At 33.8% G+C, this 27,449-nt stretch overlaps 1 protein-coding gene and 1 long non-coding RNA gene across 2 annotated transcripts; one reads left to right on the top strand and one right to left on the bottom strand.

Moving 5' to 3' along the window:
• Positions 1-752: 752 nt before the first annotated feature.
• Positions 753-26,508, top strand: LOC126738876 (DNA replication licensing factor MCM4). Its single transcript, XM_050444340.1, has 13 exons — positions 753-1,007; positions 1,069-1,257; positions 1,313-1,494; positions 6,318-6,518; positions 6,582-6,816; positions 7,300-7,542; positions 11,315-11,543; positions 11,604-11,833; positions 11,947-12,176; positions 17,309-17,587; positions 19,574-19,815; positions 26,039-26,249; positions 26,311-26,508. Exons 1-13 carry the CDS (start codon positions 890-892, stop codon positions 26,416-26,418), a joined length of 2,697 nt encoding a protein of 898 aa, XP_050300297.1. The 5' UTR covers positions 753-889; the 3' UTR covers positions 26,419-26,508.
• LOC126738914 (uncharacterized) lies at positions 12,645-15,591 on the bottom strand. The gene is made up of 4 exons (XR_007661480.1): positions 14,209-15,591; positions 13,791-14,152; positions 13,553-13,727; positions 12,645-13,488 (listed from the first exon to the last, which is right to left on the bottom strand). It is a non-coding gene; the product is annotated as an uncharacterized LOC126738914 (long non-coding RNA).
• Positions 26,509-27,449: the final 941 nt, after the last annotated feature.

Raw genomic sequence — 27,449 nt, 5'->3', positions numbered from 1 at the left:
GACTGACGTATTATTTTGAAAATAACTATTTTAATAAAGGCAAAGACTGCCAGTGTAAACAAAGTCAATATGGCTCACGTGCAACAAAAATAATATTTTCTTTTAAATAAAGGGAGTCATTTTTTAAAATAATTTCTTCTACGATAGTTAGATAGATAGTAGTTAGATAACACAAGAACTGCCAATGTAAACACAGGTGGAACATGGCTTAGGTGGAATAAAAATTATACTATTTTCTTTTAAATAAAGACATTGTTTTTCCCCAAATTCTGGTCAAAAGATGACAATGTAAATTTGGCTGACGTAGCAAAGTCCAGTCAGTCTTTGAACAAAGACAATTTCATTTCTTTTAATGGTTAATTATTCTTCTACTAATAAACTACTAAAAGAACAACTAATTAATATACACACATCTAAAAAATGGATTGTTGACGATGTAAACATAGCCAATATGGCTGACGTGTAACAAAAGTTATAGTAATTTCCTTTAAACGAATATAGTAGGATAGACTTGCTTGATCTTTAAGTAATATCGATATATATATTCTTTTTTGATGTATTATATAACTCGGGCTTATATGGTCCGGTTCCCAGTTAGTCTGATTTTTAAAAAGAAAATATTCTTATCATTATTGGCTGACGTGAAGGTAAAATCTTATGGACCACATCGTGAATAACGGACCACACAGCTGTCACAAATGTGACAGCGACAGCTGTCCAAAACTGTCAATAGTGTCAATGTCAAAATTTTTCCCGCGTTTTCCCAACTAGTTTGTTTGATAACTTGTTTTATGTTTCTGTTTTATTTTACATCATTTTGTTGTTTTTTACGATAATTATAACCTTTTAGTTTATAAACTCGAAGTAATAAACCTTAAAAAACCCAATAATGCCATCTCCAAGATCTGAAGGGAGGCAGACTCCCCGTCCTGAAGGCTCGAGGACTCCCAGAAGAGCTCCTCCAGGTACACCCGGTACTGACGGTTCACGTACTCCAAGGGCAGAAGGTAATTAACAACTCAATATTCCTTAGCAGATATGGAAATTCTCAAATTTTTGACCTATTAGGTGCTAGAACACCGCGCCATGCTAGCCAAACTCCTACCCCAGATGAAATACCAGAAACCCCATCAAAAACTCCTAAAACCACCCCATCTAAAAGTATTGACACTCCATTGAAACTTGGCTCTAAACATGGATATCAAGATGTTCCATCTTCTCCAGCACACAGTCTGGCTCCGACTAGCCCTGGAACAGGTAATTTATGCAAAATTTTATTATGAATAAGCCTCATGGGGTTATCGTTATTCAGGTTTGGCTATGAGCGAGATAGATCTTAGTTCACCATTAAATTATGGTACACCAAGCTCATTGGGCTCAATTAGAACACCCAGATCTGGTATCAGGGGAACCCCTATTAGAATGAGACCTGATGTCAGGAGTGATAAGAGGATCAGGCAAGTCAATGTGGGGACTGAAGCCGGAGATGGAGCTGTAAGTTTTTAAAAAAAGACTATTTATTTATTTAATATCTTACAGATATTTAAAAGATATTTGGTAATAGATTTATTAAGTCTTAATCCTAATAAGTTTAAGTAATCCCAAAAATAATCTTAGTCCTTTCTTCTTTACTAAACTTATTATAGAACAAGTAGCAAAAAGTACATATTCTGTAAACCTTCTAATGTCTCTAAACTAAAACAAATCAACTGAATGAGTCAAATATATGTGGTGAATGCACATTGACTACATGTTAAGTCAAATATTTTGGAAAATGAGTGTATTATTTATAAGAAAAACCTGCACGGGTTATATGCTTTACTAACATTTTAAAGGGAAGCGTTTAGAGAAATAATTGCATTATGTAAAGGTTGCATCAAATTTTCTAGGTAAAAACATACTTAATACATGCTTTGTCAATATTTTAAATGCACTGTGATTGCTCATCCAGGCCAATTTTGCCCTAATGAATCTAAGAGAAATAGTGGGAAATGGGAATGCACTTAACCTTCTATTTTGCATACTTTCAGTTTAGACTCTGGGACTATTAACACAAGAAATCAAAATCAGCTTGCTGTGGCAAGACACAGTACATTTTTTTATGAAAGATGCCCATTTTTCATGAGTATCAAAGTTTAAAATGCTTTAACTCGAGAGTGGTAAAAAAGTGAAATACCAGAAGTATTTTTAGACAAAAAAATTAAAAGCTTTCTATTGAAAGACCCTTTCTACTCTTTTAAAGAATATTTAGAGCCTAAGACTGAAAAATCTTGGTACTGCAATTGATAAAATTGTATTTGTAAGTCTATGTATGATTTTGTCTGGTTGTAAGGTATTGGTTTAGATAAATGTTTATTGTAACTTTAGTTTTATATGTGTAATTTTTTAATATTAAACCTGGTATTTTAAAAAAAAAATGATTTTAGTTTTAGGCATTTAATTAATAACAGGTTTTTATTTATTTAATTTATTTATTTATGGAATCCATTTACAAAAGTGTTATATAGCATACCCATACAAACATATATATTCAGATACAAAACTACCTATAAATCAATGGAAGGTGTAGATGAGTTAATTAATTAAAGCCCCTATGAAATAATATTCTTTAACTGCCCCTTAAAAGATGTAATCCTAGAGTCAAAAAAGCTTATCTGTCCTGACAGACCATTAGCACTTTGAGCCATTCGTATAATTGGCTCATTAATACCATAATTGCTATGGTGGAATGGGACTGAAAATATTTCTGATTGTCTATTCAATCTGGAAGGCACCCTAATCTTAAAAAGAGACAATAACTCGGGACAATCTATAGTAGCATTTAAAACCTTTTGCATAAAACATAAGTCAAGTAATGTTCTTCGTGACTCTAATGTGGGTAAGTTCAGGTTATGCCTGACCCACTGGTAGTAATATTCCTGTCTCCTATAACCACATCTAAAAGCAGCCACCCTTAAAAATTTATTTTGAGTTTTTTCAATCTGCTCAATGTAGCAGTTATATGACGGGGACCACACAATTGAGCCATACTCCAAGATGGGCCTAACAAGAGAGCAATAAAGTAATCTAAAAGTAAACAAAGACAAATCAGTTGTAGACCGTTGGATAAAACCCAGCATTTTCATTACCCCACCAGTCACCTGATTGATGTGACTTTTAAAAGACAACCTGGAGTCAATAAATATTCCTAAGTCAGAAACCTCTGTTTTGAAACCAATTGCTATATTATTTATTTTATAAAGAAAAGCAATAGGGTTTCTTTGCTTAGAAAGGTAATCTTATGGCACTTATTGATATTAAGGGACATTCTATTCAAGTGGCACCAATCAAAGAACAAATTAAGGTCTTTTTGCAGGAGCACAGCATCAGAAAGGCATGTGATAGGCCTAAATAGCTTCACATCATCAGCAAACATTAGCACACGACAATTTTCAAGTTTCCAAACTAAATCAATCAAAAAGAGGCAAAACAAAACAGGGCCTGAGTGAGAGCCCTGTGGCACCCCAGATGGCACCAACATTTCAGAGGAACATGTAGCTCCAAGATTAACAATCTGGATTCTACTTCTGATGAATCCTGAGATCCACTGAAGAAGAGGTCCCACAATACCTAAAGCCCTAAGTTTCTGCAAGAGTATCTCATGGTTGACCCTATCAAAAGCCTTGGAAAAATTTGTATATATTGAGTCAACCTGAAGTCCCTTCTCCAAGCTGCGGTAGAGGAAGTTGACATAGAGAACCAAATTAGCATCAGTAAATCTGCCTTTTATAAATCCAAATTGCTCAGGATTAAATAAAGATTTAAAACTCCAGGCAATCCTATGACTGACCAGGCAGTCAAGCAGCTTTGGCAACTCAGATTGGTTACACACAGCCTGATAATTGGAAATTTCATTTCTACTACCAGATTTAATAATGGGATTTAGAAAACTTCTCTTCCAGTGAGTTTGGGATAAGAACCAGTACCTAGAGATTTGTTAAAAATGAACAGTATTGGTTAGAACACAAACACATTTCTTTAGGAAGAATGCCCATATCCCATCTGGTCCAGCGCAGAGCTTATTCTTAGAGGACGTAATAACCTCATAAACATCCTGTGTTGACAGAGTTAAATTGCTCAGACAAATTGATTTATCAAAATCAAAAGATGGTATGTCATTGACTTGCTCATCCGAATAGACAGATGAAAAGTATTCTGCAAACATATTTGCAGTGTCCGAGATATTCATACTAATCCTGTTATTGTATGTCATTCTGGAAGGAAGGCTAGAACCAGTTCTTTTATTTCGAATATATGACCAGAAGTACCTCGGATTGCTAGCGAGATTCATTTCCACCTTATTAATATATTGTTGATAGCCCAACTCTCTTAAGTACTCACATTGATGTCTCAAAAATACAAATTCATCATATTCCTGCTGTTGACCACTGATTTTAAACTTTTTGTGAATTTGATTCTTTCTTATGATCACACTGCGAAGCTCTGTAGAAAACCAACATGGAAAAGAAGAACTTTTGTACCTCTTTAGAGGAATAAACCTTTCATAGTTTGGTACTCCAATTTCAGCATCTGAATATTTAGATGTTAACCAAGTCTCTGCAATCATAACAATATCATAGCAGCAGCAACTAAGTGCCTGCTGAAAATCTTTTATTTTAGTTCTCATACCACCTGTATTAGCATAATACACGCAAACACCTGAACCAGAAGGGCCAGCCCGCACTAAATTATGGTTTGATTTATTTGATTTTCATGAAAATTTATCTTGCGTTTATTATTTAGCCAAAATTTTCGCAAGATAATCCCTCTAGGCCAGTTATCCGGCCTTAAAAAATCATCCCTACAATCGCCGTTGATGGTGATCCTAAAAGAAATAGTCTCACCCTTAACTGGCAACAATTCTACCTTAAAGTCCCTAATTTGAGGGCACCGAATTAATTTGACGAATCAATAATTTAATTTGAAATATTCAGGAAAATAAGTGGATTATGAACAGTTTGTGAAAATTTCAGGGTAATAGCATACTGACATATACGGGGATTTTAATATTAATATTTTAGAAACAAAAAAAATTAAAACTTTAAAATTTCTAAACCCTATTACTAGTTTTAAATATAAGGTTTTAATATTGAAACCAACACAGGTAACAAAAAACTTGTCATGTATTGGTAACTGTCTTACAAGGGAATGTAAATTTTCTTTGAATAATGAATTTTTCTCAGATTGTAAAGGTATAGCACCCTTCTTGAAAAATACTGAGTGAAAATTACTTCAATATCAAGATGTAAATTCCCAATTAGATTCTTTTTAGATATTCTTTTACAAATGATTGAAGAACATTTTTCATTTACTGCTAAAACTGTACAAACTAATAACAAATAAACAAAAAAAAAATGGTTCTCAAGGAAGCTTCAAAGTATCAAAGGTAATCTTTGGTTTTTTATTTAATTTTCGAACAGTAATCCACATGCAAATTGTAAGAATGTTATTAAAAACCTTAGAAATCAGTAGAGCTAAAATAACAATAAAAATATGTGGAAAATAAAATTATTAGAGCCAATGGAAAATCAAAAGGAATTCGGAAAAATAATAAGTAAAGTAATGCCTTAAAATATAGAGAATTTTATTTTAATAACAGCTATTAGACATAACAAAAACGTAAATTTGAAGAAGTAGTGCATTCTTGCAGGGGAGTTAATAGTTCAATGGGTAACTGAAAGTATTTCGATCATCCTCCACTTAATTTATTTAAAAACCATCAATCCAACATGTTTTTGACATAGAACATGTCCATCATCAGGGATAATGATTAAGGGCTTCTGTCAAACTAGTGCTTCAGATATTTTTTTTATTGCCAATGAAAAATTCATTTTTATTGGTATCAAGATCGCTTTACTAAAGGAGTTTTACTAATATGGCAGTCCTATAACTCATTAGGTGTACAATATAAAAATTGTAGTATCACTTCTTTAGATAGAAACTATAAAAAAACCCTTGGCTGAATAAATTCATGCTTTCAAGTAAGTAATTTTACTTTTTTGTTATGCTATGGGTTGTTAAGAATTGGGATGTGTTTAATTAATTAATTAGTCATGTAGATGTTATCTAAATTAATTAAGGCTTAATTATTATGTTTATTTTGATACATGATGATTCTAGTTTCAATATTTCCTTATAGTAATGATAGTTAATATGTGTAAGAATAACTTTTGTTAAATCTCTCCATTTCCACTCTTATTTACTAATACTGATATATTTTTGTAATTTATCTGAACTGTATTAGGGAGGTATCTACTTTAAATGGCAATTAATTTTAGTTGGAATCGATTCCTGAAGGTAATGAAACCAGCACAGCAACTCCACACCTGGTCATTTGGGGCACCAACGTATCAGTTGCCGAATGCAAAGAAAAGTTCAAACAGTTTATTTTGAGGTTTATTGATACAAACGCCGCCGAAGATGAAATTACTGAAGATATGAACTTGAACGAGCCCTTGTATTTACAAAAACTGGATGAGGTAAATTTTTTTGTATTGGTCAATGGATTAATTAATGTCTACAATGTGCTCATTTCATAATAGATTCATACCTTAGAAGAGCCTTTTCTTAACGTAAACTGCTCCCATATTGAAACTTTTGATGCCAATTTATACAGACAGTTAATTTGTTATCCGCAAGAAGTTATTCCCACTTTCGATATGACTGTCAATGAAATGTTTTATGAAAAATATCCTGCTGCTGTTTTGGAGCATCAAATACAAGTGAGGCCCTTTAATGCTGATAAAACTAGGAATATGAGGGCTCTGAACCCTGAAGGTAATTTCCTATGATTCTTTTTAATAATTTTATATGATTATGTTTTAAACTAATAAAATAAAGTAAAAATAATAAAATAAATAAATAACCAAGACATGACATAGGACTAAAGAAAAAAGGCATAATAGGATACAAGCATGGTTGACTCATTGGTTTCTTAGAAGAAAGATGCTGACTGAGAGTTGATTGAATATAAATATAAATAGGATGGGACCCTTGGGGGACATCAAATTTTACTTAACATTCTATTTTTGTCGATCTCACAGTTTCCTTAATTTATTTCTATATTTTTTGTATTCTTTAACTATTTGGGTATCAATTTTTGATAATTTAAGTTTGTGAAGGATTTATTAATAATTATTGGTAAGCCTCCAAGAAAATGTTTGTTGCCATCTGCCATGATTACTCATCACAATTGACCAATCGAAATCTTATAGTAGGCGTCTAAATTTAGGAATATTAAATTTGCTCTCATTTTTCTAGATATTGACCAACTGATCACAATTTGCGGCATGGTGATCAGAACAACAAACATAATGCCAGAAATGAGAGAAGCTTTCTTCCAATGTATCGTTTGTCGCTTCACAACTACTGCGGAGATCGATAGAGGACGCATTACGGAACCGACATTGTGCACGAGCTGTAATACGAATCATTGCTTTGTTTTGGTGCATAATCGTTCCCAGTTCACTGATAAGCAAATGATTAAGTTGCAGGAGTCACCAGGTAAAAATTAAACTTTCGGGTTTTTCTGGTACAGTTTGCTCAATTGCAAAACATAATTTTATTAACATTATTAAGGGACACCCCATTTTATAAAATAACTAATACTAACCTTAGAAATATGATGAAAATATCTATGAAAATCTTACTTCTATCCAGGGACATATCTAAGAGGTATAATAGAGTATGTATAGGACAAAGCTTTCTTAATAAAATGGAAAGTCTTATAGGTGTACAAGGTGGTGTTCTTGGACCGTTATTGTTAGACGTAATTTTTCAGCCAGTCCAAAGCTATATTACATAGACCATAAGATAACAGTTTTTTAATAAGACTATTAGGGTCTATTGTCTCAAAAGCATTACATTGAAGATCCACAGCTAATCAGTTTATATTGTTCAAAGTATTGTCGCAACTCTTGGTATACAATTGTCTTTATAATTTTATGCGTCGGGCCTAAATTTATTAGTTGAAAATCTGCAGGAATGTTTGGACTGGCTATCTTTGGTATTGTAATCATTACACTAGTTTTTAAATCACTTGGAATTTTTGCAGTTAAATAAGCACATATTTAAATAAGCATGAATTAATTAAATGCAATAAATGGTAGCCAATCAAAAATCGTCTTTTATGGATTAAAAAATAAAATTTATAATTAAAGTCCATTCTATTGTTTCAATATTTGCAGAAATAGCTTGTAAGTTGAATAAAATTGATTAAAGTTTTTCTCTATACGGTCTGTATACAGTATCGGACAAAATTAGAGAGACTCGACTACTTACGTCTTTTATGTAAGATAAAAATGATTAAATTCCTCTTTTTGTGCTGAAGGATGTTGTGTTTTGAAGTAGTTTAAAAAGGCACTAAAATAAATTAAAAAAAAAAAAACATTTCTCAAGATTTATTAGGAAAAATAAAAAAATGCAAAAAATTCTGTGCGACAAAATTAGAGAGACTTATCCTTAAAGTATATTTGTACCCTATACTAATGAAACTAACCTAATACTTTGTCCAGTACCCTTTATTCTGGATAACTTTTTCACATCTATTCGGCATCGATCCAATGAGATTCGAAATTACAGCCGGATCCATTGATTTCCAGGCATTCTCGATTTCTTCAAATAATTGAGCACGATTCCCGATGTTTTTAGTGCGAATCTTTTTCTCTATAATCTCCCAAAGATTTTCAATTGGGTTCAAGTCGGGCGATTGCGGTGGCCATTTTAAAACTTGAATTTTGTTAGCCAAAAACCATTCCTTCACAAGTTTGGCCGTATGTTTGGGGTCGTTATCGTGTTGGAACGTGAATCTTAGCGGCATTTCCCATTCGGCGTAAGGCAACATTACATCTTCCAGTATAGTCCGATACATAAATCTATCCATAGTTCCCTCAATTTTGTGGATAGGACCCATTTCATAACCCGAAAAACAACCCCAAACCATTAAATTGCCACCTCCGTGCTTCACAGTACCAGAAACATATTTTGGATCAAGCCTTTTGTTTGCTGGGCGATGTACGAACTGCGCTCCATCACTTCCAAAAATATTATATTTAGACTCGTCACTAAACAAAACCTTATTCCAGTCCTTAGCTGTCCAGTAACGGTGACGTGTTGCAAATAACATTCTAGCAGCTACATTTTTTTTTGATAGATGGGGTTTTTTTGCTGGTCTCCTTCCAGGAAGCCCCGCCTCCACTGATCGCCGCTGCACAGTCCTGGATGAAACCCCAGGCGCCTCCAATTCAGCCAAAATCTGTGTTGAAGATAGACGCGGATTATTCTGACTTAGTCGTTTAATTCTCCTGTCCAGTAGTACTGAGGTTTTTCTCTTGCGGCCACCTCTTTTAAGGTTTGTCACTCTTCCACGGAGCTGATAATTTTTTATTGTTCTGGAAACCATTTGTTTACTGACGTTGAATTGCTCTTTTATTAATTTTTGTGAGCGACCTGAGTTATAGGCTTCTATAATTTTATCTTTTAGGTCTATGGAATAATGTTTACCACGAGGCATTGCTAATAATATTCTCAAACTAATAAACAGAAATTAAACTAATCGCGACTTCAGCGAAACTAAATACAAAATGAGTCTCTTTAATTCTGTCGCAGTAATTTTTTATCAATGTTAAAAACATTCTTTAAATAAATGTAAACATGAGCTACAAAAATGAATTGTTGATAATAGAATTCTTGTCAACTCCGGTATACACTGCTTAACAAATATTAATATTATTTCAAGTACAAAAAATTGGAGTTGGCAAATAGAGAAGTCTCTCTAATTTTGTCCGATACTGTATATACCGGCATCCGTATAATCAGTAGATTGTTTGATATTTCCCCTAAGTGAGTCTTTGATAGCTTTTTCAGTCACAATCGGTTTTTGTAACACAGAATCTTCTATAAATCAAATTCCTTTCTCGAAGATCCTCTTCAACTGCTGCATTAATCAATGGCTATTTTTTAATAGAATATCGTTTTTCAGGCGCAAACTTATTTATACGTATTATATCATTTTTTACCACCAGTTCCTTACTTATTCATTTAATAGTCTCGATTTATAATTCTTTCGGAGTATATCAGTTCTCTGAAAGTATTAATGAAAATTTGTACTCCAATAATTTCATGATTAGTTATCACAGGAAAATGTATCTGTACTTTTATGCCATTAAACTAGTTTGTATAGATATGATCAATGATCGTCGATATTGTATTTATGATTCTTGTAGGAGCTTTCATAATCTGCTTAATGCCACTAGTTTCTGCAATCACTTTCAAATGCTTTGCTTCCTTGTTTCCTTTTAAGAGGTGTATATTAAGTTCACTTAAAATAGTTGTTTTCTGCTAATGTATTAGATCAGTAGTTTAAGAACTGCCTGCAATTTAAGTTAAGTGATCTCTATATAGATCTTATCAACAACGCCTCTTTTCTCACAAGCAAAACGATCCAAAGAGCCCAATCCTCATACTTCACTGTATACTTTCATATAACAGAATGGATTGCAGCATTCTTAATATAATTCATAGTCCCACCGGTGCGTCGACTATTCGAATAGCATATTATAGCATTATGTCAACTTCTCAACCTTCCTACTCGTACTATTACAAATATAAAGAAACATCACACAATTTTTAGTAAATTTGTTTACAACATTTAAGAACTTAATTTTTTTTTTATTATACTTAATAATCTGCTTATAATTATTATTGTTCGCGCGATTTGTTGTTTCAGTTGCAGATCTGAACAAAATGTTAGTCTGAAGACATTCTTTAATTTTTTGATTTATTACTTGCATCTGTGGATATTTCCTACTCTTTAAGTCATTTGTGTCACATCTCACTATAGCAAAATCATTAGCACTAAGATCTTTAGCTAGCCCATGAAGATCTGCCACTACCTGCTGCTGGAAGGCATTTGGTTTAACAAAAGATTGTACAAACTCTAGTCTACGATCTATTCAGCCCCATTTCTAAGCTGGAGCTTAGTTAAAGTCAGGGAATTCGTAGCGACCATGACCAATGTATCCGCTAGTGTCCGTCAAGGTATATACTCTATAGCTATCCCTTTCAATTTGTTTATTACTGATATAGATCAGGGAAATGGAACATTTAAAGTTGGATACCATGGAAGAAATTATGGAATGCATAGTCCATTGAGTCGATTCTTAAATCTTCTGAATCTATATTTATCTCTTGATCTATTTGAAGACCCACTTATAATGTTGATGTAAACAGCGGCATATACAACTTCTTTCCTAAATTAATAAAAAACTTTTTTCAGAGGATATGCCTGCCGGTCAGACACCTCACACGGTGGTCCTGTTTTCTCACAACGATTTAGTAGATGCAGTGCAACCGGGAGATCGCGTCACTGTTACCGGAATTTACAGGGCGCAGCCCTTACAGGTCAATCCCAAGCAAAGAAACTTAAAATCCGTGTACAAGACCCACATCGACGTGTTGCATTTTAGAAAAATCGACCAGAAACGCTTATACGAAGAAGAAGACGGGTAAGGCATTTAAAAATGTTTTTTTATTCAATTGTGTTTTTAAATTCAGCAACTTTGTAGCAAGGATCATCGTTTTCCACCTGAGCGTATTGAGCTCCTGAATGTCTTAGCGCAGAAGCCCGATATTTACGACCGGCTGGCCAGGGCGATCGCGCCTTCTATATATGAAAACGAGGACGTCAAAAAAGGGATTCTGTTGCAACTTTTTGGGGGTACCAAAAAAACTTTTACTACCTCCGGCAGGACTAATTTTAGGAGCGAAGTTAATATTTTACTGTGTGGAGATCCTGGTAAGCATCAAGTCTTATAATAAAAGTAATTTTTAAGGTATTAGGCAGTGTTCAAAAACGGTATGAAACTTACTTATCTCTAAGGTATTGAATATAAAAAAACACGTCTTTAGGTACTTCAAAATCCCAACTACTTCAATACGTGTACAATTTGGTACCGCGCAGTCAGTACACATCTGGTAAAGGTTCCTCGGCGGTCGGTCTTACCGCTTACGTCACAAAAGATCCGGAAACTCGTCAATTAGTACTTCAGACCGGCGCTTTGGTGTTGGCCGACAATGGTATTTGTTGCATCGACGAGTTCGATAAGATGAACGATTCTACCCGGAGTGTTTTACATGAGGTAAGAATCGTGGCTCAATTATTTTGGTAGTTTCGCAGTTTTGTAACAACCTTGTTGCATTACGTCCAACCCAGGGTATGCTCCCGTGAACAAGTTTGCTTTCGCACTGCGCATTTCGTCACTCGTTGAGTAGTGGGCGGGCGATTATACACAATTATAATGGCGAAATTGGTAATTTAGTCATGTTGCTTTTGATTTATTATATCGTAAAATTGGCTTTGCCGTTGAAATTTAATAAATAAATATTGGGATATTTAAAGTTATTGTCCTGATGGATGCAGAATTAATTAATGTTATTTAAGTAGGAATCACTGGTGGGAATTCTAGTAGTCAAAAAATATTTTGCTATTAAAAGATATAATTATTGATTTTTGACAATACTTCTCTGTATAACCTGAGTAATTTATTTTTATACAGGGTGTCTAATATAGTTATAACATTTCATATCCGAAAAAAATTGCAATAAAATAAATTTTTGCTCGATTTATTAATAAGTATGTGTATAATTACAAAATATTTTAAAACAAAAAAAAAATTTAATTTTACAGTTTCTACATAATTATTATAAAAAAGCTACGATAAGATTTTCGTCCATTTCCTTTTGCTCGCATTCCCATTTTTGTTCTTTTTAATTGATTTATTAAGTTCTCTGATGCGAAAAAACATCCTAACTCTAAAAAAAAGACGTTTGGCTTTCTCAGGACATTCAATTGACTCGCTTCTCGTTATAAGGGTTTTAATAAAGTTGGGACCAGTCTTTATATCTCCATCGCTATTTATTTCAGTAAATACTCTGTTTAGTTCCTCAATAGAATTTACAAATAGGGGAGAAGGTTTCGATAAATAACCTTCATCCAAATGGTTGACCCACGAAAATGATTGCGTTGAAGTGCTTTGCAAAGATGGATTCTTTAATCTATGGCATATAAATCCTGCTAAATTCTCTAACCCATCGTAGGCCAATTCATTTAATTCTTCAAGATTATCCTCTACATTGCTTGGTGGAGGATCAAGTGAAGGCTTAAGTTTCTGGGTAAGTGATCCACTGAGAGGAATATCCGGGGTATCGTCAACTTCAACATTTAAATAGTCCGAATATGCCCCCTCATTCCTACCCAAAACATACGTCCTTAACCTATATTTAAATTCTAATGAGGTAAGATGGTCGTATAGTCCCCCTTTTGATCTTATGACCCCAAGAAATTCTCCAAAACATCTTGATTTATTTGCCTAGTTAACAGGTAATGAATGCCAAAACGACGGTGTAGGTCAGCGTGCAACTGTGGCAATGCTAAATTACTGATGAGAATACCTAAATTTTTAAAAACGAAATAATATAAATTATACAGGGTTGAAAAATGTATTTTATAATTTACCTTTTTGAAATGGCAGTTAGCATTTACTATTAACTACCTTCATCTCGGAAATCACTTTGTTCATCTTTGTTAAAATGGACATTTGAACGTCCAGAGCTAACCCAAATGCTTTATTTCTTGAATGTCAGTCAGTAACTGTCATGCTCGTATTAAAAATATCAAACCAGTCATTAACCTGGTAAGCAATAAATATTTATAAAAATCATACACATCAGCAATGACTTAAAGAACATCTTACCAGTTTAAAAAACTCGGAGCCTTCTACCCAATTTTTCTCTGACAAATATCCTAGTGTCCCACATCTTGAAATAGCACAGGATATGGTATGAGAAAATAGTTTTGAGGCATGCTTCACTTTTTGTCTTACACAGTTTAAATTTTCTAGTGTAATTTTATATGTGATTTTTAAATCTGACAGGTTTGTAACATTTATGGCTTTTTCCACAATATCTTTGTTAATGAAATTTCCATTAACTAAAAATCCCGAGTCCACAAAATTATTCCGGATTAGTTTTAGCAGATGTGGAACATTTAACCCTAAATCTTAATCTTATCTAATCTTAACACCTAAATCTGATACCATTGCAACGACAAGAAATCCTAAAACATATTTATTAATTAATCTGTTTTCAAGCAAATAATTATTCAATATTTACCACAATCTAAAAAAAATAGGCTGCTTCCATGCCTTAAACAGACCAGAGATCATGACAACTTGGACGTAACTAAATGCAGGCATTAGATAATCTCTGGATTGGTCATAAACATATTCCGGACGAATTTTCATTTCATCAAACATTAGAATGCATATGCGATCACGTTCAGACATATCAGCATATGCAGCAATTTTAAAAATATTTTTTTAAAATACCAGGCTCCAACTTTATCTTTGATACCCATTCTTTTAGAGTAGAGACAGCCGGATATTGGTAGTCATTCTTTAGGCTGAGTCGATATGGTCGAGCACCTGCAGAATACACTGCAATGGCATTTGAAATTTCACTAACTGACCATTTTATCCTTTTTTCCTAAGTTTATTTATCTGATTTTTAGAGAAAATTTTCTTGACTCCAGCTTTCCAATTTCCTTTCTCTGGCTTTCTATTTCTTTTTGCAGTTGTTCTATTAAATTTCTTTCCTGGTCAGTTTGAACTCTAAAATACAAGTTATGTATATAAACTGCTTGTGATAATGAGGGGAACACTCCAAAAAAGTAGGTCCCCCCATTATGACGAGCAGTTTATTTAAATAGCCATATTAATTTTTCTTTTGGTCTGACATACTATATTAAACTCGATATAAAAATTTTAAATATTACCCTTTGTGAGACAAACTATTAGCTTTCATCAATTAATTTTCATTATTAGTACCTCCATCACCTGAACCATCACCATTAAATCCATTATGTTAAATTTACTTAAGGAAAAAAATCTACAAAAGACTGACATATTTCCTGGTTCCGCAAGGATATTGTTAATAAACTGAGCTTTTAGCCTTTTTTCATTGAAAATTTGACGATTAAGCTGACTTTTTGAAGGCACTGAAGCTATTCTAAATTGATTTAAATTTTGGGTTGGCACAGCATCATCTTTTAGGCCACGGTAGCATTTTGGAGTGTAGTTTAAGAGCTTGTGTTTTAAATTAATCTTGTAGTCACTATCTAAAAAATGTTTAGAGCACACAGCAGCCGACTTAACATTAAATTTGTCTTTTCTTTTTGTAGCATGTAACCATTGTTTGCACCAATCAGGGTTTTTTAGGAAGCGATGAAATTTGACATTTTTATCTAAAGGTGTTTTTCTTAGACTGGTTGTCTGAATTACATCCCCCTACAGCACACCGCATTATAAAAATATCCACCAAGCACAGAAAAATTATGAATTAAAAGTTTTGTAATACTGCTGCTTGCTTGCTGGTTTGATGGCACTGCTAACTGCTACTCGGCAATTGCCAGAAGTTTTGTAATAAAATAAATAACAATAACAGTAATAACCTAAAACCCCACGATACAATAAATAAAACACAGTTGTCACTTGTCGGTTGAAAGCACGAACACACAGAATCCCAATCCCCACGATAAAATAAATACAGAAGAATCCCGGTATACGATAGATAAACGAATCACTCAACGAGTGACGTCACCGCCGCGGATAGCGCCCCACCCACGATGCGCAACATCCTATCATTTATTTATTGTATCGTGCGTCCAACCTTGTTAGAGCGCACAGAATGTGCATTTTAAAATTCTCAGTTACTCACCAAATCAAAATGTGCATTTTCTAAAAACAAGTAGCACATAATTCGTACTTATTCGTTGCACTCACTTCTCCCTAACGTAAAAATGCCCCTTCCTTACTACCTAATGAAATGTTACGTGCATAGATATAGGAATTTTATTTTTGTCTATTCTTACCTGCTTTTGCTAAGCCATTTACGGAAACTATTAGCGTAAGTGGCGGTAATAATTTAATGTTTATTTGTTAGCATAACTTATTGCGTACAAACCAGAAGAAAAAAAAAGATGTGTTAGGGGCCTGGTTTTTAAAGTTAAAACATCATAACTGAAAAAATGCAATCAAAGTTTTTTGTTTATTATTTTGAGTAATGTCTTAGTAAAATTGGTTTTAAAAGCTGGAAAAATTCATTTACATTTAAAATAAGACTACTTTTATGTATGTGGAGGGCATAAAAGTAACAGAAAAATGAGTTTCAGTGAACTCGTAAAAATTCGAGAAATAATATTCTATTCAGAGAGGTGAAGACCCCAATTTATATGGTTTTTTGTTTTTAAAATTGGACGTACAACACGTGGGTAAAGTATAGGAAATGGAACCCCTAACACACTATATACGAGGTACGTCTAGAAAGTAGGTTCCGTTTGGTAATAAAAATAAATTGAGTACAGATACAGGAAAAATATTTATTGCACAAAAATCTACAAGTCTTAAACTATTTTTCCACATAACTGCAGAAATTTTGCAGGCATTTGTCATAGCGTGACACGTGAAGTTTTTCTATGCCTTCTTCATAGAAGGTTGCCGCCTGTGTCTTCAACCAGGTGGAAACATTTTCTTTCAGCTCTTCGTCACTGTTGAAGTGTTGACCTCCAAGGAAAAACTTAAGATGTAAGAACAGATGAAAATCGCTCGGGGCGAGGTCAGGGCTGAACGGAGGATGGTCAAACATGTCCCAGCTAAATCCCTGTAGGAGGTTTCTCGTCACATTTGCAGTGTGTGGTCGGCATTGTCGTGAAGAAAAGCAACACCTTTTGACAGAAATCCTCGGCGTTTATTTTGTATTGCGCGGCGCTAAGTATCTCGCAGTAAACATCTGCATTGATTGTTCGACCTCGCGGTAAGAAATCAATCAGTAAGATGCCTTTCCTGTCCCAAAACACTGTGCACATGATTTTTCGAGGTGTCAAGATTTGTTTCGGCTTAACCCTTGCTGGGGATGGTGTGCCTCCATTCTATTGATTCCCGCTTAGGTTCAGGAGTATCATAAGAAACTCAAGTTTCATCTCTTGTGACAATCTGTGACAGAAAATCTTCGCCGCCTTCATCATTACGGATTAAAAACTGAAGTACACTACCCATCCGTTTTTGTTGTGTGTTCCTCAGTAAGAGTTTTTGCGACGCATGCTCTATCACTTGACAATAAGTATCATTAGGAACGCGATGACAGAACGGGATAATCTGCAGACCCTAAAAATGCTTAAAACTTCCTGGTGTAATAGGTTTAATAGAAAATTTTCTAGGTTATGGAACAACAAACGCTCAGTATCGCAAAAGCCGGTATAATCTGTCAACTGAACGCGCGCACATCAATTTTGGCCGCCGCAAACCCGAGCGAATCCCAATGGAACAACAACAAAACGATTATCGAGAACGTTTTGCTTCCTCACACTTTACTATCGAGATTCGATCTAATTTTCCTCATTTTGGATCCGCAAAATGAACTTTTCGACCGTCGCCTGGCCAAACATTTGGTCTCGCTGTATTATATGAGCAGGGAGGAGGAAGACGATGAAATTCTGGTAAGTTTTAAGGATTTTGCAACCATTTTTATAGTTCTCCAAGGTGTCCTTATAACTAGTGTTGGGCGATATATCGATGACCGCGATATTTGACCGATGAATGGAACATCACTGGCGCTACCGGTGATTTAATTTTTGCAAATACGGTGATCATGATCATCGTATTTGCAATAGCGGAAAATACAATAGAAACAGGTAAACTTGATAAGAAAAGACTGTTTATGTGCAACATCGGTTCCGCGTGAAAGACTGTTTTCCAAAGCTGGGTTAAATTAAGTTCAAACAATGCTGAACAACTAGTTTTTCTTAATGATAAGTCTTTATTGGGAAAAACGTAAACTATCTTTTGTGTTATTTTTATTTATTTAAAGAGTTTAAAAAATTAAATTTTTGAATAAATAAGCCGATAAGAGCTTAAATAATATAAATTATTTAATATTGTTAAAAATACTTGGTGCAGCAAAAAAAAATCCGCATAAGAAATATCAGTCTAGTCATATTATTGCAGACTATAAAATCTTTTGATATCTTAGACCTAGGTGCAAAACTCTAACTGAGACTTGTTACTAAAACTTTATTTCAAATTTGGACCAACTATTTTATACAAAACCCCAAAAGTTTTTGGTATAAGTTTAATAATAGGAGAGCAACAGATAAGCTTCCTGATTTGATTACCTATAATATATAATAGGAGTTTGCTGGTTGTGAATTGCAGAGGGGTTTGCCCAACTTTTTCTTCTGTCTATAAAATCTTATCTTTTCGGCAGGCTGGTGTAAACATGACTATTCCTAATCCTAAATTATCTGTTGAATTAATTTTTGATAAGATTTTTCAATTACCACTTAGTACTGTCCCTGATGGTATACTCAATTATTTTTTAAGAAAATGTGTTTGTTGCCTCTCTTATCGCCTCTATATTTTATTCAGTAGGTCATTAGACTTGACAGATTTCCCATCCCACTGGAAACTCAGTTCTATTACGCCTATATTTAAATGTGGTGCTGTTAATGAATTGATCAATTATAGGATTGTATGCGTAAAGTATGCTATTTCAAAACTTCTAGACAGTCTTATTTATGACCAAATCCCATTTTTATTGCAAAAAACTTGAACAGTATGGCTTTAGTCGTGGCAGGTCTACTATTACAAACTTGTTGTATCAGGGTGCTCTGTTGAATGTTTTGGAGAAGAATGAATAAGTGGATGTAATATATATAGTTTCCAAGGCATTTGACAGTGTCAGCCGTAGCTTATTACTGGAAAAGTTGACTTTTTGGCTTTTCCGGTGGTTTGGTTTTAAAGTTTTTACAAAAGAAACAAACAGGTAATTTCCTCCTATACTATTGATAATCTAAATATTAGGTACACTGAAATAGTAAAGGACGTTGGTATTTTGTTTGATAAACGATTGAATTTTAATACCCATGTGAATACTATTATAACTAAACCATCTAAGGTCCTTGGTTTTGTCTTGCGTAGTTGTAAAGGCCTGTTGGTTGAAACTTGCAAAGGGTCGTACATGTCACTTATTGTCTCTTTGTTGGAGTATGGATCAATAATTTGGTCTCCTTTTTACATGAATAATTGTATAGCATTGGAAAGAATTTGAGGCAAATTTTTACGTTTTTTCCTTTACAAACTTGGACATTCCAGTGACTAATGGCCATTGTTATGATGAAGTATAGCTTTTAATTCTTATTCAGAAATATTCATATTTTTTTGTAATGGGGTTGATCTCGTGTATTAGTTAATAATAATAATAATAAATATAATCGTTTCCATTCACCTTATATTTTGATTTTGTGTTTACTATTGATACGCGGTACCTGAGATGATTCAAATCACTAGTTAAAATCACGGTGATTTAGAAATGACTGTCGCCGTTTCACCGGTTACCGAAAAACCACTGTATTTTCCAACACTACTTATAATAGGCGTATTTGTGTATAAGTATTAATTTAATAATAGTATAATTTTTTTATCAGAACATGTCTATTCTAAGAGATTACATCTCTTATGCAAAAGAACACATTAGTCCCAAGTTAAGCGAGGAAGCGTCGCAACGCCTCATCCAGGCTTATGTGGATATGAGGAAAGTGGGGTCCGGAAGAGGTCAAATATCGGCCTATCCAAGGCAACTGGAATCATTGATAAGGCTTTCGGAAGCTCACGCGAAAGTCAGATTTAGCCAGAAAGTGGAGGTGGAGGACGTAGAGGAAGCTTGGAGGTACGTAAACAAATTTACTGTTTCCAAAATTGTATAATATTATACATTTACAATTGTTTAATATTATACAGTGAAAGTTGGATATAACGACGGCGAAGGGACTACTGAACATGGGTCGTTATAAACGGCCGTCGTTATTAAAGGACCTACATATACAACGTCTTTTTTTTTCAAATAAAACTATGTACATACATAATTATGTATGTTATACATACAAAGCAAAAAACCAAAAAATGAAAATCCAATATAAAAAAAAAATTAAATTTACACTGATACAGGTACCGTAAGGTAAGCCTACATATATATTAAAAAAATTATGTAGTTAATTTAGTAAAAAATCTGTTATCTTTGTTCGTTTTTTGCAACGCGAACTAAAGTAAATTGATTCAATTTTTTTCTCACTAAAACTGGTTGTGTCTAAAAGTTTTTCGTCACTCGCATTATTGTATAGTACAAAACTGTTTAAGGTCTTCACTGCTCGTGAAGCTTCTTCAATAGATGGTGGATTAAATTCTTCTTCGTCCTCAGACCTGCCGTGTTCACCTTGATCTTGGGTATCCTCAATTGTAAGCACCTCCGCTGCAATTTGCTCATCACCCAAAGTACTGTTTGTGTCTAAGTGACTATCAGAATCTATGAAATCAGTCCATTCAGTCCATCAGTTAATTTAAAGTTTTCTTTAATTACAGCTAAAAGCACATAATCTTCTGTATCAGTCATTGCTTATTCTTCTTGCCAACTCGACTAAAGGATTGTCGACTTCAGAGTCGGCAGTTTCCAGTGTCTGTTCTAACCCGGTATGTTTAAAACAATGATTGTTCGTTGCGATACCCTATTCCAGGCTTTGGAGATCATCGATATTGCGGCCAAAATAATTATGGAAGACTCCTTAGAACTGATTATTTTCAATAATAATCATTAACTGGAACTTTCTATAATGGACTTTTAAAGATCTTGTAATACCTTGGTCAACTGGTTGGAGCACTGATGTGGTATTGGGTGGCAAGAATTGAAGATTAATGTTGTTTAAATTTGAGACTTTTGGGTTCGCTGGGCAATTATCTACTAGGAGTAAGATTTTCTTTTTTTTCTTTATTAGCTCAATCTTGCAAGATCTTAATAAACAAGTCTGAAGTTATCCAGGCTTTTTTGTTAGACATGTAGGTAACAGGTACTGTCTTAACATTTTTAAAACAAAGGGGGTTTTTTGATTTTCTAATAACAATCAACTTACGTTTTTCTGACCCAGACATATTGGCAACAACAAAAAGAGTAATTCTCTCTTTGGACATTTTCCCTGCACTTTTTGCCTTTAAATTTCAGTGTCAAGTCTGGAAGCATTTTGTAGAACAGACCTGTCTCATCTGCGTTAAAAATCTGGTCACTTGTATACCCTTTTCCTATTTCAGGCCATACAGTTTTAAGCCAGATTTCTGTCACTCCAGGAGGTACACTAGCAGATATTATTTTTCCATACCATATTATGCCTTTTTCGAAAACGTTTTATCCAACTTTCTGTGCAGGTATATTCCGGTCCTTTATTCAGTGCCCTGCCGAAATGTTCCGCTTTTGCCTTATAGTATAGGACCGCTAATTGCCGATCCTCTACTTCTTTCAACTTTAAACCAGTTATTATCTTTATCTATATCTGTATGACTGGATAACCTAAGTGTCTTCTTTGGTAGCAAATTCTCATTAAATGCATTTTTTTATTGCATCCCGGTTCTTCCAAATTGTAGAAAGACTTGAATGCGATAAGCCTCACTCGCTTTCAATAGCAATATTGGATTCACCTTCCTCAAATGCAAATTATTAAGCCTTTTTCCGCAATGGACAAAACTTTTCTTTTTTTTGAATTCATTTTAACACTACGTAATACGCTACGTCTATATGTATGCACAAAATCCCGGCACTAAATAAAAAGTACACAAACAAAGAAAAGCATTTATGAGATCAACAAACAGGTATTTTCCCGGCCTCCGGTTCCGGTAATTCTCCCAAGAATAACTTGTAGTTATTGGTGTTAATGATTGCTGTGTGAATCACACACACGTTCGGTCGTTATAGGCAGACTTTTTTAGACTTGCGTTACATATAAATCCAACCAAACTTCCCAGATTTCGTCTCTATTCGCGACTTTTACTGTATTATGTATATCAGTAGCAAGTCAGAGATAGAATCAATTATGTGGCACATCGTGAACATCACTTTGAATTTTATTCTACGAAAATGAGGAGTTGATGTTTGTAGTAATTTCACATATTGATAATAATAAATAAATTATGTTTATCCATGTAAAAAATAGATATATGGATATATAGACATACAAAACAAAAATAATATGAATTTGAATCACTTGTGAAGTGGGTTAACCACTTATTGTGATAAAAAAATAAAAAGTCTGTAGATTCTCAATTTCTTTAAGTCTTTTCTCCTGGATGCGATTTGGAAAGTTATAATAGTCAACTTTGGGAAAGTCACATTTCACAATTTCTCTTTTCTTAACACATATTTTTTAAATTTAGAACTAAATACATAGTTACGCATGTTAGATAAATACATTTTTATACATGTCTCTCTTCGATGTATAGATCCATTCCTTTACATTCTTTTTAAATAGTCTTATCTTCATAGTTATTTTTTATATGATTTGGAATTAGATTATATAACTTAGGTGCTAGTGATATTATATTATTGGTTCGAATGACTTTATGTGATCTCTGTATTACACATTTTTATGTAACCCTATTTCTTATCTCGTCTGGATGTTGGTAATATTCGATGTGACTGAAACAGTGCTTGATAAAGAATCTTTAAGTCGTTTACACGTAAGGTAGTTTCTAAGACACTTAAATCTAGTTATTAGGTACCTATCTTCATTTCTTAATCAGATACTGAATTTGAAAATTCCATCTTAAATGCTTCTTAAACTCCTAGATATTTAGTTGACTCCGTGACCGCTGTTTTAAGAGAATCAGATATATTTCAATTATTAATATTTGTAATTCCCGATTTATAACATGAAAAACTAATAAAGTTATTTTTCACGTTAAGTGTAAGATCATTAAAACCGAACCACTCCAATCAGCAAAACTTCCAAAGACACTAGTTATTTTTAGATCAAAGGTATCGTTCATTTAAAACATAAATAGTAGCGGGCCCAGGACTGTCCCTTAGGAACACCATAGGTAACTGTTGTTTTATGCATATTAGTTTATTGCATCGATCTTGTTGTTTTATTTATTTGCACTACCTGTTGCCTATCCATTAGGAAATCATAATCCTCTAATAGCATGATGTTCTAGTTCCTGGCCAAATCAACGAAGATGCAAAGTGAAGCTTCCTTTGATGTAATTAATCAACTTTTATTAACTCAATTATTTTTGCAAGTATTTTAAATTCTTTTCAAGCACTGCATATCACTTTGCGTTATACATAGAAAATACAATAAGATTGGCAAGACATATACAGGGTGCCCCAGATCCTTAGCATAGGTTATGTGTTGGAGATACAGCTTAGATTAAATTAGGGAACAGTTTGAAGGCGTTCTTTGAAGCGTATTGACATTCCGTTAAAAAACTTGAACAATTTTCTTGGTGTGTTGAGATATTTTGGTAAAATGAAAATTTGACAATATAAGTATTTTATTTTCTGACTTTATTTTATGGCTTCAAAACATTATTAACACTTTTTATTCGCACTTCTAAGGTACTACATGATAGTATAGGTTAACCCAACTCAACCCAACTCATAAATCAAAATTTATGGTTAATCTATGACGCCTGCATCAACCATTGTATTAGTCAAATCGATATTCTGTGACTACTTCTTTATTGCACCTTTTAAATGCAAACGAGCATTTTTTTTCAGCGTTTACTTTTTAATTTACACGCAGAATTTTGTTGCAGTTTTATTTTAAAACCAGTTTAAATCTAAATTCAACCCTAAATTTTGAATCAGACGCATGATAATTCCATCATTAGAGACACCTACTCCACGGCTGCATTAGGTATGTTTTCCATGGGAAAAAGATTAAAGGAGGGCGCCCACTGAATCGGATCGGCTCGGTCGGTTCGGCACGTTCGGTCCGTTCAGTCGGTAACTAGCGCTCATACAATCGGCAGAACGAAGACACGACGACGTTTAAAAGTGGTTCGACTATTCGAGCATATAGAAGTATTGTGATTAAGCTCCCGTTTAAGCGTTTTTAAAAAAAAAATTAGCAGTTCCTCAGATTCTGAAGAGGATGTTATGATTGCAGTAGCCTGTGCTGCGAAAGCGAGAAAAGCGAAATAGATAGCAGGCATTCGTTGTGAGACACCCTGTATCGAGTCAAATAAAATAAATTATAACATAACATTCCAACGTGCATTTGAAACTATATAATAAGCTGCCTTTTTTGGGTATTTTTGTAAAAACAAATTATATTCAAAGCAAGAGTTGTACACCACTTAACGCCAAAACGAGAACTTTCACTCTCGCACATTTCGCCGACCAAGTTGGCATCCTCAGATAATTAAAACTGAGTTTTAAAATCTCCTGATGATACCAACTTAATAAACAGTAAGTAACGAAAACACCGACTTAAGATATAATAAATGACACTTACCAGAACATTTAATTTGCATACCTCCTCCCAAGAGTTTTCTTTCCTTAAATTATCATGATAATACGTGTTTTGTTTATCATACAATATTCTAAAACTGTGAACAGCTTCGATTAAAATTTCCTTTAACATATTTAGCAAATCAACGGTTTTTAAAATTCTTTGAAACAGTTCCTCACTCTATGCGAAAAAATGCTAAAATAGTCGCAGGCTTTCGGTGCAATCGGCAAAAGTTGCCCTCCCCACAATAGGAGATCGTCGCCGGAGAAAACCGAACCGACCGAACGTACCGAACCGATTCAGTGCGCGCGGCCCCATTTAAATACATGTGAAGCAAATCCGGCCGATTGTGCCGACCGTGCCGAAACGGTCGATGCCGATTTAGTGGGCGCCGTGCTTTAGGTGAATTAGGTTAAGGATTTATCTTGAATTCACAAGCCTTATAATATTTTAACCGAAGCATTTGACTCGGCGTCACTTTGCAACTGAACTAGCACTACTGCTGGTGTTGCTCGTTTTAAAATAATTCAGAATTACCTTTAAAATCAATGGAGTCATATCTAACAAATCGAAAGGGTTCGTGTTGGAGACACTATCTTAGATAGAGTTACCCACCTGCTGGTGTTTAACAGCAGTTCTAAATTTAAAGTTTACAAATGTTTTTAGTAATAACTATCAACCTAATTCTAAGAACAGATTTGAAATTATTAAGTCGTGCCGAACAGATCAACATCAAACCGTAAATGAACATTATTCTTTCTGGAACAAATTGGTGTCATAAGTGATTAAGATAAAATAAATTGTGTCTTTTATGGATGCAGGGAATAGCAAAATTCAAAGCTGTCTTATCAAACCTGAGTATCGGTTTAATTGTTAATAACTAGGAAACCATAATCAAAATACAGTAGGCGTGATCTTAGTAGGGGATTAAAGAAAATTTAAAGATTTAAAAGCCCCAGACCTCGAAAGCAGAACAATAAAGGCTTTCATTTCAGCTTTTTCTATAGGTGTTTTAAATTGACAATTCAAAGCATTATCACCGTTAGAAATTGCTAAATCGGTAATTCTTTTATTTGTATGTTCTATTATAATATCTACCATATGATCATCGAATTCAACTGGTTTGGTTCGTTCCTATCTATATCCGCCACCTATGACAGTTCTGATTGTGTTTTCCGGGTTTAAGTATTTTTGACCATTTACTTCTTTTTAAAGAAAGACTGCCCTTTTACCTCTAATTCTTTTTCTTCCCTTGTTTCACTAGTATCTGATTGTTCTTGCGCAATCTCATTTTTAGCTTGCTCATTTTCTGATTCCTTTGAGTCTGAGTTACTACGATGATCATGATAAACGAATATTCACTAATATAAACGTCTGAAGCTTCTTGTAGTGCATGCTGTGTTACAGTTTTGTGTGATGCTGTCTATTATATGAAATAGTTAAACAAAAACTAGTGTCATTTAAGGTATACCTCGAACATTTACGTTGTTAAAAAAATAGTGGTTCGTGCGTGCATATCTCGAATTATATGAACCAATGACAATATTTGTTAAATTATTAAACTAAATCTTGTTGGGTCAATACTAATTGAGAATTAAAATACCGCTTTTACTTTAGACTGCACAGAGAAGCCCTTAAACAGTCGGCAACCGATCCACTGTCTGGTAAAATCGACGTGGGAATTTTAACGACCGGCCTGAGCAGCACGGCGCGAAAGAAGAGGGTTGAAATGGCCCAGGCAGTCAAAAAGTTGATAGACGACAAAGGAAAAGTACCGACGATCAATTATCAAAAACTGTTCGAGGAACTGAAGGCTTCTTCACAAATGGTTTGTTACATTTTAATTGGAAATAAGTAAAACCGTTTGTATTGATGTCTTTTGTTATTAGATGGTTACGAGAGAACAGTTCGAGGACGCCCTAAAAGATTTGCAAGATGACGGACTTATAGTCGTCATGGGAAAGACTTCTATTCGGATTTGCACCCATAGGGACTAGTTATAAGTTATGTTTTTTTTAAATTGTAATATGAGCTGTTAATTTAATGTTTTAATGCCTCTTTAATAAAAACCACTTTTTATAATGCTATTCTGTTTGTTTCTAACCAATCGTAGAAATACTTACTTGAATTGTGTTTATATATTTTTTTTATAATAGGCATAAGTATTTGCAGTGGCGTAAAGAACGGAAGGAGGGAACTGGATACATTTGCTGCGCTTGAGGAAGAGACAGATTTAAAAGAACAAAGGCTCTTGTTAAACTCAAGACATATTTGAATTGATGTGACAGTTGAACAATAATAATAATAAAGTTAATTAGTCACTCATAAAGCAAAAAAAGTACAGGGGTATATACAGACAGTTAATTAGTTTCAATGTAAATACGAAAAATAAGAATATTATTCGTCACCCTTAGCAATATAATTTTTTGCATTATATTCAGACTTCTTTTCTGGGGACGGGAACATATACCTAAAGCGGTAAAATCTTTTTTAAATTCTATCTATGTGTATAATATAATTTTTTTATTATATAATAATAATTTGCACAATCATATTCAGTTATTTTTACTTAAATTTAATTAATTAATTAAATTACTTAAATTAATTGCCTAAGAACGAGAACAAATGCTAAAACGAAGAGTGAGACAAAATAATGGCTTTGACGAAAGAGAAGGAAGAACGAGAAAGAAAACAAGAATAAAGAAAGACCAAAAGGAATAAAGAAAAAAACAAGAAATAATAATGAAGAAGGAAAACAAATACGATGATGAAATTCTAAATCGAAAAATCGATAAAGAAAATGCTGCACAATTAAAATATTTAAAACATAGTTATAACATGAAGTATGGACATGATAAATAAAGAAAGATAAAGAATGAGAACGGATACGACGAATGATGAGAAAAAACAAGGACGAGAAATGAAAACGTGTACGAAAATTGTTAGTGATCGAAAAAAAAACCAAATAACGGAAATGGAGGATGAAGGATAGAAAAAGACAAATGAGAGCGGATAGACGAATGAATAG

The sequence above is a fragment of the Anthonomus grandis genome, chromosome 7, assembly GCF_022605725.1.
Source record: "Anthonomus grandis grandis chromosome 7, icAntGran1.3, whole genome shotgun sequence".
In the NCBI taxonomy this organism is placed as follows: Eukaryota; Metazoa; Arthropoda; class Insecta; order Coleoptera; family Curculionidae; genus Anthonomus; species Anthonomus grandis.
This window is presented reverse-complemented; position numbering and strand designations above follow the sequence as displayed.

Excerpts from the sequence above, each read along its gene's own strand:
- LOC126738876 (XM_050444340.1), top strand. The coding sequence starts at position 890 with ATGCCATCTCCAAGATCTGAAGGGAGGCAGACTCCCCGTCCTGAAGGC. Across the intron at positions 1,008-1,068 it reads ACGTACTCCAAGGGCAGAAG|GTGCTAGAACACCGCGCCAT; the intron begins GTAATTAACAAC and ends TTGACCTATTAG. Across the intron at positions 12,177-17,308 it reads CCCGGAGTGTTTTACATGAG|GTTATGGAACAACAAACGCT; the intron begins GTAAGAATCGTG and ends AAAATTTTCTAG.